Consider the following 12,253-nt stretch of genomic DNA (forward strand, 5'->3'; position numbering starts at 1 on the left):
TCCCTACTAAAATTTTTCTCAGATGCATCAGGCCTACTAGTCAATCAATCTAGGTCGGAGCTTTTGTTGGGTAATGTCACCTCTTAGGTTTCCGAGATTCTTCGGAGCGAGTTTCCATTTCAACACAACACGCACTTCCTTCCATATTTGGGCATATCGCTGACCAAAACACTTAACACTCTGTATAAATATAATTATCTTCCCATGTTCACTCAAATACGGAGGGACCTGCAGTCATGGGAATCTCTTCCAGTTTCCTGGGTGGGTAAGATCCATATAATAAGAATGGTAGTCCTTCCACGGCTACTATACCTATTCCGCACCCTACCGATCCCAGTCCTAGCGTCAGACCTGGGGGCTCTCCAGGCGGACATCCTTAAATTTATTTGGGCCCATAAACGAGCTCGTATTTCTAAGCTTGTTATGTGTCGTCATAAGGCTTGTGGTGGCCTTTCAGTGCCAGACTTAGCTCAGTATTACAGGGCTGCCAGATTAGCTCAACTATTTCTGACTCATCTCCCTGCACAGGCTCAGCCTATATGGATTTCCCTTGAACAATCGCTGCTGGGGCCGTTCTCCTGGAGAGCCCTTATTTGGACCACCTCCTCATTACCCTCCTCACTCCGTACCAAATCCCAACTCTCGTATTACGCTTTGCTCCTATGGAGATCCATTAGATTCAAGCGCTCCCTCCAATCTAAACCGTCCCCCTTAGAATATCTTTTGGGTAATCCGGCTTTCTCCCCTGGACTCCAATCTAGGGCTTTCTCATGGTGGGTCGAAAAAAAATTGTGCTCCCTCCGGGATTTCCTAGTACGGGGTAAAGTCCTAACTATGTCTGATTTCCTTGAGAAATTCACCCCTCCAGTTCGTGAGCAATTCAATGTCCGGAGAGTATTCTCCTTCCTTCACTCCCTAAAGAATGGCTCACATAATATTGATTATACACCTTTTGAAAGGCTAATGTCCTTCTCTCTACATAAGCAGGGTTTATTGTCCCGGATTTACTCGGCTCTCACTACAACTCCAGAGGATTCTAAGCTTCGTTATATGTTGGAATGGGAGGCTGATCTGTTAGAGGAATTCAGTGTATCTAGGTGGCACCAACGTTCCCAGACACTCTCTAAAGGGTCGTGGCAAACTACCCTGGCAGAGACCTCTATTAAGATTCTCCACCGGACATATTTGGTTCCTGCCAAATTGCACCACTTCTACCCAGAAGTCCCCTCTACTTGCTTCCGGGGTTGTGGGGAGGAGGGCACGATGTTCCACACGTGGTGGACGTGTCCCATGGTTTCCAGGTTATGGGGTCGCATTTGTGATCTGCTCTCATCCTTGTTGGAGCCCACCCTCCCCCTTACACCCCCGGTATTTCTGCTTGGAGACAAGCCACCTAAACTAACGAATGCTAGGTTCAAGTTAGCCCAATTCATCCTGCTTGCTACTAGGATACATATTGCTTCTCAGTGGCGTTCCTCAATTTTGAGCTACCAAGCGGTGATTGATAGAGTTAACAGGATTTACCAATACGAACGGATGTCAGCTATCCGCTCTGATACATTTCCCTTGTTTGAGTCAGGGGTAGCATAGCGTCCAGTCAAGTAGGCATAAACGAATAATACAAAGAACAAAAAGACATAGAATAAATTAATCAAAAATAAGGAAAATATCAAGTAGTCAGGGGTAGCAGTCATGCAGTTCAAAATTACGTGAGTCCTTTATTTTATGCACAATGTACTGTGTACCTTATTATTGTGAAAAACTTTAATAAACATCATTGAAACATAAATGTGCCTGGAGTTGTGTGGCATTCATTATCCGGTTCCGCAGGGCATTGTTCACAATGAAGCGGTCATCAGTGTGGGATGTGGCCAAAGGACATTCACTTCTATGCCTTCTTGTGATTCTTCCAGTCTCTATATCTCTGTTGCCACCTGCTGATGACACACTGTGACACTCTAAGCTCAGTGGCCACTTCTGTCTGAGAACATTCTGCTTGAAGTCTTGCAATGGCAATGTACTGTTGATCAATTGCTAGGTGTAGTCTTGGTCTTATGATGTCAAATTGTGAACAGCATGATGAGCAGGACTGTTTAAATACCAATTCTAATTGAACCAGGAAATGTATTGGGCGATTCATGGATCAAACACCTGTTGTGAATTTTGCCGTTAAGCTCCTTGTTAGAGAACAGCAAGTTGTGCAAAAACTACTGAAACATTGAACCGTTGGACTTGTGCATTCAAAAGTTAAGAGAAGGTCACATTAAGTTCACCTGTAAAGGTTAGGGTGAATTTTAGGTTCATGCCGAAATTTCACCCACAAGCCAAATATCCCTCCCTTTTTGTGAGTAGTGTATATCGATTTCCAGCCTTGCGACCACAGTAAACTCCTACACATGGTGGGTGAGTAATAGCGTGCTTGCACACTATTGAAAAAAGTGCCAGCCTCTCTGGTGTTCGGGACCGTGGGAGCTCACATAGGCTGGTGCTTTTTCGTATAGTGTGCAAGCACGGCCACTGCTGATGGATTGCAGGGTGGTCATAACCATGGAAACTAGCAGGGTATAATGTGATGGGAAAATTATTCCAGCCAGCAAAGGAAGCAATATGGATAATAACATTACATTAGTAAGTGCCTTGTATTAACTTCCTCTACATAATAAATGCTATTTGCTCAGGTGACACGACCCCTTTAACTGACTGCCTGAGGCCACATGACTGATGCCATCTTTAGGCCTATTCAGATCTACAGATGCATTTTAAAGGACTGAAATGGACAGTACCATTTTTTCTTTAGAAAGAGGCTATTGTCTGTGAGCAAAATTTAAAAAAACATGTATATTAGAAAACTCAACACTTTTAAAAAGTGACAAGACTAGTGAAAAGTGATCGATTGTGGCGCAATTACAGAGGACCCCATAATTTGTGACTTTTTTACGCCACATTAGTGATGTAAACACTTTACTGATAGTCCCTCGTTGTGTTGTGTACAGAGCAGGCGCAGTACGCAGAGCCTGAGGCCTGGGAGAGGGTGCTGGAAGTTGTTTTTCTGTCTTGTGTGTCCGCGGCTTTTAGCGAGCACAGTTACAGGGACCTGTCACTGTTAACTGTGACCTTGGTGACACCAACTTTTACACAAATCAAATCCCTGAGCTCTGGGCAAAATAGCTGAATAAAAGTGACGGTGACTGAGACAATGTATGGTAACTCACATTGTCTCAGTCACTATAACTTTTAATCCAGCCATTCTGCCCTGAGCTCTGGGAATGAAATTTGCATGTGTGAATTTTGGTGTCACCGAGGTCACAGTAAACAGTCACAGATCCCTGTGACATTATGTGACAATGTATCTAAATAACAGCGGAATTCCAGAGCTGCTGTATCTAATCCTATCATGTGTGATACAGTCTGCTGAGCTGCTGTATCTAAGCCTGTCATATGTGATACAGTATAGTACAGTAATATTGTATTTTGCTATACAAAAAATATCTTTGATTAGTCCGCTGGATATAACTTTGCTTGGGGCCCCAGAAATGCCAAGACTGCCCTGGGGTGTCCATAACGCTTTTCACTGTTCGGAATCCGTATGCCCATACGCCGCTGACATATATGGTGTATGGATACCACAGTCCTGCAGGAATAGGGACCACAGTGTGCTCAGTACCGACGGGAGCACACATTGCTGCTCCTGCCTGTGTCCCCTCAGCTAAAAGGTCTGCCTGGAAACCCTGCACCGACATCCTTACCAGGCTTTAGCGGAGCCAGCACTAAGCTTGCTGCAGCCTCTATTCCTGCAGAATGGTGGAATTTGTACACCACATACTTCAGCACTGTATAGGTGTACTGTCATGTCCTGCTCAGGTTATGTGCGGAGGTCTGCCAGGTTAGCAGCACGTGTGTAGTTTTTTGTTTTTGTTTTGGAGTTGAGCTGTATCCGCCTCCCTTCAGGTGCACTGGGTGGGGTCGTTTGTATGAGTTTAAACTACGCCCCTTCCCAGGGTCCTGTGCGGGTTACAGCTTCTAACTTGCTCAGTGGAAGGAAGGAAAGAAGGATTTGCTGTATCTGCTCTGTGACAAGATAAGTTGGTTTTGTTTTCTTGTGTGTGTTCTGTCTAGGCTGTTAGAGAGACGCCTGTCTCCTCCAGGTCTGAGGAAGCAAGCTGTCTCTTTCCCCCTGTCACCATCTTAGGGATTTTAGGGAATCTTCAGCCTTAGGCACGGGGGCACGTTTATTCCCACCTCTAGAGTCTGAACGTGGGCACAGAAGTCTAGGGAGGGCTGGTAGGGATTTGTAAGGAGGTGACCTTTATCCCCAGCTTCTGGCATAGACACTTGTTTGTGGATTTCTGTTGTATCTTGTATCCTGTCCAGCGTGACATTATAACCCGCCAAAAACCTTGACTGCCATTTCTCAGCAGCTTTGAGATGGAGTTAATTGATTCGTTGGTTGATCGCATGCAGGAGTTAACTTGGGAGGTAGCTGACCGCCGCAATACAGTTTCACTTTGTCAGAATTTTCTGCTTCATGGCTCCGCTGGTGGGAGTCAGTCCAGCCTTGAACATAAGGTTGCTCTCCCCGATCGGTTTTCTGGGGGTGTGGATGATTTTATCCGCTTTAGAGAGTCATGCAAGTTGTATTTTCAGCTGCGGCCGTCTTCATCTGGTGATGAGAGTCAGAGAGTAGAGATAATCATTTCCCTGCTTAAAGTGGATGCGCAGTCCTGGGCCTTTTCTCTGCCGACCGGTTCTCTGGCCCTCCGGTCGGTGGATGAATTTTTTTAAAGCCTTGGGATTAATCTATGATGACCCAGATCGGGTCTCGATGGCAGAATCTAAGTTGCATACTTTATTACAAGGAGAACATTCTGCAGAGGTGTATTGTGTTGAGTTTAGTAAATGGGCTACGGAATCTGGGTGGAATGACCCCGCGCTTCGTAGTCAGTTTTGTCAGGGGTTGTCTGAGAGATTAAAAGATGCCCTCGCTTTTCATGAGTATCCGGATACATTGGAGAATGCTATGTCTTTGGCAGTACGGTTAGATAGACGCATTAGAGAGAGGTGTAAGGTCCCCTCCACGCGAGGGATCCTTTCTGTGAGTGGTTTCGTCCCACCAGTTCCCCAGAGTATTATTATGACATGTAATTCTGGGGTAGGGGAGGAACCCATGCAGCTGGGTCAGGTGTTGTTCCGTTTTGGTAATAGGAACTTTAGGAGGTTACACAAGCTATGTTATTACTGTGGAGGAAGTGGTCATTTTGTTTATGCTTGTCCTTTTGTTAAATCGCATGTTGATGATAAAGAACCACAAAGAGGTTTACATAAAGAGAAAAAAAAAACATCCTTGACTCTTGGTAGTGTAAATGGGCTGCCGGAGCAAGCAAGTATGCAATCTCCCTGCAAAACTCGTTTTCTCCTTCCAGCTATGGTGGCGCTAGACTCAAGAAAATTTGATTTTGAAGTATTCCTTGATTGTGGTGCTGGGGTAAACCTTATTGATTATCTTTTTCTTCAAAATCTGGGCCTAAGTACTTGCACCTTAGAAAGAGTTTCCAGTGTTCGCAATCGATTCTTCCCCTCTTTCTCAAAGGAGTCTCACTCATATTGCTCATGGTATTCAGTTAAGGGTGGGTGATTCACATGTTGAGATCATCTCTTGTTTGGTCATGAAGGACTTGCCCGCTCCTATGGTCTTAGGGTTACCGTGGTTGATAAAACATAACCCTACTATAGATTGGCAGGCAAGGCAGATCATTGGTTGGAGTGAATTTTGTTCGGACAATTGTCTTAGTACCTCTATCTCTGGGGTGTCTACTACGGTCTTACCCCAGTATCTCTCAGATTTTGCGGACGTATTTTCGGAAGGTGGGGCTCAGGAATTGCCCCCTCATCGTGAATATGATTGCCCGGTTAATCTCATCCCAGGGGCTAAGTTGCCAAAGTCTCGGCTATACAATCTTTCTCAACCCGAAAGAGAGGTCATGCGGAAGTATATTGCCGAGAGTTTGGCAAAGGGTCATATTAGGCCATCTAAATCTCCGGCCGCAGTTGGGTTATTCTTTGTTAAGAAAAAGGATGGATCGCTTAGACCCTGTTTGGATTTCCAGTAAATTAAACCGCATTACGGTCCGTGATCTGTATCCCCTTCCCTTGATCTCTGACCTTTTTGATCAAATTGTTGGAGCCAAGGTGTTCTCCGAATTAGATTTAAGAGGGGCCTACAATCTGATCAGAATCAAGTAGGGGGATGAGTGGAAAACGGCCTTCAAGACACACGAGGGTCTTTTCGAGAATCTGGTTATGCCTTTTGGGTTAACTAACGCGCCAGCAGTGTTTCATTTTGTGGGAAGGTTCGTTGTAATTTACTTGGATGACATTCTAATTTACTCTCCTGATCTGAAGACTCATCAGGATCACGTAAGACAGGTTTTGTCGATCCTTCGGGAGAATAAATTGTATGCTAAATTGGAGAAATGTGTGTTTACTGTTCAGGAGCTTCCGCTTATGGGTTACCTGCTTTCTGACTCTGGTTTTCGTATGGACCCCGAAAAGGTCCGGGCGGTTCTGGAATGGGACCGACCGGAGAATCAGAAAGCTTTGATGCGGTTTTTGGGGTTTACCAATCATTATAGAAAATTTATCTTGAACTACTCTACCATTGTAAGACCCCTGACCAATATGACTAAGAAAGGCGTCGACTTCTCTGTCTGGTCGGATGAGACCTTGCAAGCCTTTTCGGCTATTAAGGAATGTTTTGCGTTTGCTCCCATTCTGATGCAGCCCGATGTGTTTCAGCCATTCGTGGTGGAGGTGGATGTATCAGAGGTTGGGGTTGGAGCAGTGTTGTCGCAGGGTTCATCTCCTGGCAAGTGGCGTCCGTGTGCTTTTTTTTCTAAGAAGCTCTCGGTCGCCGAGAGGAATTATGATGTAGGAGATAGGGAATTGCTGGCCATCAAATTGGCCTTTGAGGAATGGCGTCACTGGTTGGAGGGGGCGTCTCATCCCGTTATGGTATATACTGATCATAAGAACTTGGCTTACCTGCAAACTGCCAAGCGTCTGAATCCTAGAGACAGTCTAGATGGTCACTGTTCTTTACTAGGTTCAACTTTGTGGTTACTTTTCGCCCAGGGGTTAAAAACGTCAAGGCGGATACATTGTCTCTTAGTTTTCCTGGGGGAGGTGATTCAGAGGATCCTGCTCCGATTTTGGCTGATGGGGTGGTTGTTTCCGCTCTGTACCCCGAGTTGGAGATGGAGGTGTTGGGAGCCCAGGAGGAGGCTCCGGATTCTTGTCCCCCAGGTAGGTTGTTTGTTTCTGCTGGATTGCGATACAAGGTATTCAAGGAACATCACGATACTGTCCTTGCGGGACATCCTGGTGGCAAGTCCACCTTTGATCTGATTTCCCGGAGGTTCTGGTGGCCCGGGTTACGTAAGAGTGTTGAGGATTACATGGCAGCTTGTGATACCTGTGCACAGGCAAAGGTTGCTCACACTTTACCTTCTGGTTCACTTCTTCCTTTGTCTATTCCATCTCGTCCTTGGACGCACTTGTCTATGGACTTTATTACTGACCTGCCGAGTTCCTCTGGGAAAACTGATTTTGGTGGTTGTTGACCGTTTCAGTAAAATGGCTCACTTTGTATCGTTAGCTAGTCTGCCCAATGCTAAGACTCTTGCTCAGGTTTTTGTGGATAACATCGTGAAATTACATGGCATTCCCTCGGATGTGGTTTCTGATAGGGGCACGCAGTTTGTTTCCAGATTTTGGAGGGCGTTCTGCTCTCGTCTTGGTATCCAACTTTCGTTCTCTTCGGCTTTTCATTCGCAGTCGAATGGACAGACAGAGCGTACTAATCAAAACCTGGAGACCTACTTGAGGTGCTTTGTGGCTGAAAACCAGGAGGACTGGTCCTCATTCTTATCACTAGCAGAGTTTGCTTTGAATAACCGTAGGCAGGAGTCCACGGGTAAGTCGCCATTTTTTGGCGCATACGGTTTTCATCCTCAGTTTGGTACCTTTTCTGAGACTAGTTCCTCTGGGATGCCAGAGGAGGAGAGATTTTCTTCTGCCTTGTCCTCTATCTGGCAGAAGATTCAAGTGAATTTGGAGAGGATGGGTGAGAGGTATAAGCGAATGGCTGACAAGAGACGTATGACTGGTCCGGACCTGTGTGTGGGTGATCTGGTGTGGTTATCTACTAAAAATATTAAACTGAAAGTACCATCTTGGAAACTGGGTCCAAGATTTATTGGACCTTACAAAATATCTGCAGTGATCAATCCAGTAGCGTTTCGTCTGGATCTTCTGCAGATCTGGAGGATCCACGATGTGTTCCACAGGTCTTTACTTAAGAAATATGTGAAACCGGTGGAACCATCGCCATTGCCTCCTCCCCCCTGTTCTGGTTGATGGAAATTTAGAGTTCGAGATCTCTAGGGTTCTCGACTCATGGGTTCTTCGGGGTTCCCTTCAGTACCTGGTACACTGGAGGGGATATGGCCCTGAGGAGAGGATGTGGGTTCCGGCTGTGGATGTTAGTGCCAGCCGACTGGTGAGGGCTTTTTACAGATCCCACCCGGATAAAGTTCGGCCGGGGTGTCCAGAGGTCACCCGTAGAAGGGGGGGGGGGTACTGTCCTGCCCTGCTCAGGTTATGTGCGGAGGTCTGCCAGGTTAGCAGCACGTGTAGTTTTTTGTTTTTATTTTGGAGTTGAGCTGTATCCGCCTCCCTTCAGGTGCACTGGGTGGGGTCGTTTGTATGAGTTTAAATTACGCCCCTTCCCAGTGTCCTGTGCGGGTTATAGCTTCTATCTTGTTCAGTGGAAGGAAGGAAGGAAAGAAGGATTTGCTGTATCTGCTCTGTGACAAGATAAGTTGGTTTTGTTTTCTTGTGTGTGTTCTGTCTAGGCTGTTAGAGAGACGCCTGCCTCCTCCAGGTCTGAGGAAGCAAGCTATCTCTTTCCCCCTGTCACCATCTTAGGGATTTTAGGGAATCTTCAGCCTTAGGCACGGGGGCACGTTTATTCCCACCTCTAGGGTCTGAACGTGGGCACAGAAGTCTAGGGAGAGCTGGTAGGGATTTGTAAAGGAGATGACCTTTATCCCCAGCTTCTGGCCTAGACACTTGTTTGTGGATTTCTGTTGTATATTGTATCCTGTCCAGCGTGACAGGTGTACAGATTCCAAACATTAAAATATATGCTATATAGACACACTCAACTTCGGGTGCCTATTTCGGCAGTAAAACAGTAAAATCAATATATAAAGTACATAAAAAAATGGGTTTTAGGGTATTTAGAATAGTTCAAAATAAAGTTATATAAAAGGTTAGGTACTCATTAAAAATCAAACAGCTAAAAAAAAGTTTGGATTTAAGATATGTCACTGCATATTCTCTTATAGGCCAGATCAGTCGTGTAATCCCAGTGTGCCACATGTCTGCTGCCATCGGCAGCTGTCTACTGCTTCTCCCTTCGGTCTGATAGCGGCTATACCCATTTGCTGAATACTTCTGTCATGCTTCAGATGTCACTCTCCACAGCTGCTGTTTTGTTTTTTGGTACAGCGCCCATGATAAGATGGTCAGCATGCTCAGCACTACATTCCTTCTGCATGCAACACCCCTGGGAAGAGCCAACATGGGTATTATAATTGCGGCGCTCCCTCTAAAGAGGGCTCCTGTACCATCTGCAACAGTGGTTTGCTAGGAATGATTTAGTTTTAGCCTTTATATGTAAGTTTGTGTTAGAACATCTACATCTTTCATGCGAGGGTCGAATCTTCCATAGTGAGCGGAAAGCAGAAGTGTAAGCTAGTCATAGGGGCATATTTGCTAATAGTGGCTACTCCCACAGTGGTCCCGGTCAAGATTTTGTCAAATTTTTCAGCTGAGTTGAATTCGAAATATGGAATCGAACAAATTTTAATGTGTAAGAACAAAATTTTAACATCGTGGTCAAACGATCTAGAAATCTGCAGAGATATTTTTCTAGCATCAGTAGTTGGCATAAGCAGGCACACAGTAGGCTGTCCATGGATGGATTTAGTTACTGGTAAAACACTCATAGTTTGCCATCTAGTGGTCACCACCGTGACTTTCAAGACCTGTCTGAGAGAAAGCAGATACCTCAGTTCACAAAGCAATCCTTTATTTTGGCAGACATTTAAGCTCAGACATACTTCTGTCACAACAGCTTTCATTTATAAGTGCTGCACCTCAGTTCATCTCAGGTCATAGGCGGCTTGTAGATACTCCTTAGGTACGATGCCAATCATTCCATCCAGCTCTCCAACCCACCAACCGTAAGCATTGTATTCCTGAAGTAAGACAAGATGATTAGTGGAAGAAAGAAAAATATATACATAATATAAAATATATATAATATAAAAAATATGAACACGCAAACTATATAAAGGAGATGTTGGTGACTTTGCGTGGTATTCTGACAAAAGGCTTTGATGGCATCTTAGATATTGCCAGCTAAAGAACAAATGATATCCCCCTTAATCATATTGTGACCAAAAGTCTTCTCTGATTAGGGCTGCCATCCCAGTCCAGCATGAACGCCAAACTCTTCTACATAGTTTGGCACCTAAACATCTTTGTCATGGGGGAACATATACTGCAAAAACATGGAGCCAGTCTCCCCATGACAATTACAGATGCCCCCGAAACAGCCACAGATGACATCTGATATAAAGTCATATACTCCCCACGCCAGTAAAAAACAAAAACATGAGCCCAGTCCACTCAAACCTCCCCGTATTAGGCTGCTTTGATGCTGTGACTGACGTCCATTAATATTGAATTGTATCCAGGTCTAATGGTACCAAAGCTTCTCCCTCGGCTGGACAACTGAATATGAATGTAGGACTAGGCTACGCAGGTACAAAGACACCTAGTTATGCATAGGAGCTTACACACAATATGGTATATAAGGATATTTTTAAACAGATCTTATTTGTAATTGTTACTTAATTTTTATACTTCGCCACTTGCCGATGGAGCGATTTTCCTTTTTTGCGTTTTTTCCTCCCTGCCTGCATTCACTTAGCCATATGAGGACTTTGTGGGGCAAGTTGTACTTTCTAATGGCACAATTTAATATTGCAAAGGATGTGGTGGGAAGCTGGAAAAAAATCCCAAATGGGGTAGAATTGGAAAAAAAGCAATTCTGCCAGTTTTATGGGTTTTGTTTTTATACTGTTCACTACACAGTAAAACTGACTTGTGCTCTTCATTCTCTGGGTCAGTACGATTTTGGCAATACCACACTTGTTTAAGTTTTCTTGTATTTTAATCCTGAAAAAAAAAAGTTTTATTTTTATCGCCATATTCTGGTGTATGAGCTGTGTGAGGGCTAATTTTTCTGAGGGGTGATCTGTACCTTTAACTGATACTATTTTGGTGTGTGTATGACTTTTTGATCACTTTTTATTCCATTTTTTGTGGAATCAACATTTTTTTTTTCCCATTTTGCCATTTGGGATAAATATTGTTGTATTTTAATAGTGTTTTTTTTTTACACATGGCGATACCCATGATATTTTATTGATTATTTTTATTTTTGGGAAAGGAGCGTGATTTGAATTTTTATATTTAAAAATTTAAATTTTTATTTTTTTAAAAAACTTTTTTTTTTACACTTTTTAAATGGATGGATCTCCTATGGATCTCCATAGGAACCTATGTGCGGCAGCCTCAGATCATTCAGGAGGACCGAGGCTGCTGCACACACCATCCGGCTAGAGGGAGCCGGTACACACCCAGAAACGCGTGCTTCTGAGGTGTTTTCGCTCCCAGATGGCGTGGTCACATTTGAGGGGTTAAATGTCCATGATCGCCACTACTGCCGATGGCGAACATTAGTCGCAGATGTCTAATGTTGACGTGAATGCCATCTTTAAAGACCTGGCATGTGACGTACTATTATGTCACATGTCGGGAAAGGGTTAGAGTGTACCTGGTCTTCAACAACATATCAAAGGTTTTGATCAGTGGGGGTCTGAGTGCTGAGACCCACCACCAATCACTAATAAGAGAAGTGCTTACACAGAATGCACTCTGTCCTCATTGCAGGAGATGGAAAAAAGGCAGACTTATAGACTTTATTAAGCTAGTCTCCTTCAGCAAGTAGAGAGAGCACACTATGTGAGTGCTTCTCTCTCCCCCCATTCTAGCGATTTGTGGGGTCTCAGCACTCAGATCCCCACGATCTATACCTTTTATATGTCACTATGCTATATGAAGT

At 44.4% G+C, this 12,253-nt stretch overlaps 1 protein-coding gene across 5 annotated transcripts in view; it reads right to left on the reverse strand.

The window, feature by feature from the left end:
• The window catches only part of SKAP1 (src kinase associated phosphoprotein 1), a 624,187-nt gene that overhangs the window by 8,699 nt on the left and 603,235 nt on the right, over positions 1-12,253 (reverse strand). For 4 of the 5 annotated variants that reach the window (XM_040436619.1, XM_040436621.1, XM_040436620.1 and 1 more), the window contains one exon: positions 9,346-10,319. In XM_040436619.1, coding sequence (XP_040292553.1) covers positions 10,224-10,319 — 96 coding nt within the window. In that variant the 3' untranslated portion in view covers positions 9,346-10,223. Of the gene's footprint in view, positions 1-9,345; positions 10,320-12,253 lie in introns of those variants that run through there. The other variant, XM_040436618.1, reaches the window with a different exon arrangement.

The sequence above is a fragment of the Bufo bufo genome, chromosome 6 (genome assembly GCF_905171765.1).
Source record: "Bufo bufo chromosome 6, aBufBuf1.1, whole genome shotgun sequence".
In the NCBI taxonomy this organism is placed as follows: domain Eukaryota; kingdom Metazoa; phylum Chordata; class Amphibia; order Anura; family Bufonidae; genus Bufo; species Bufo bufo.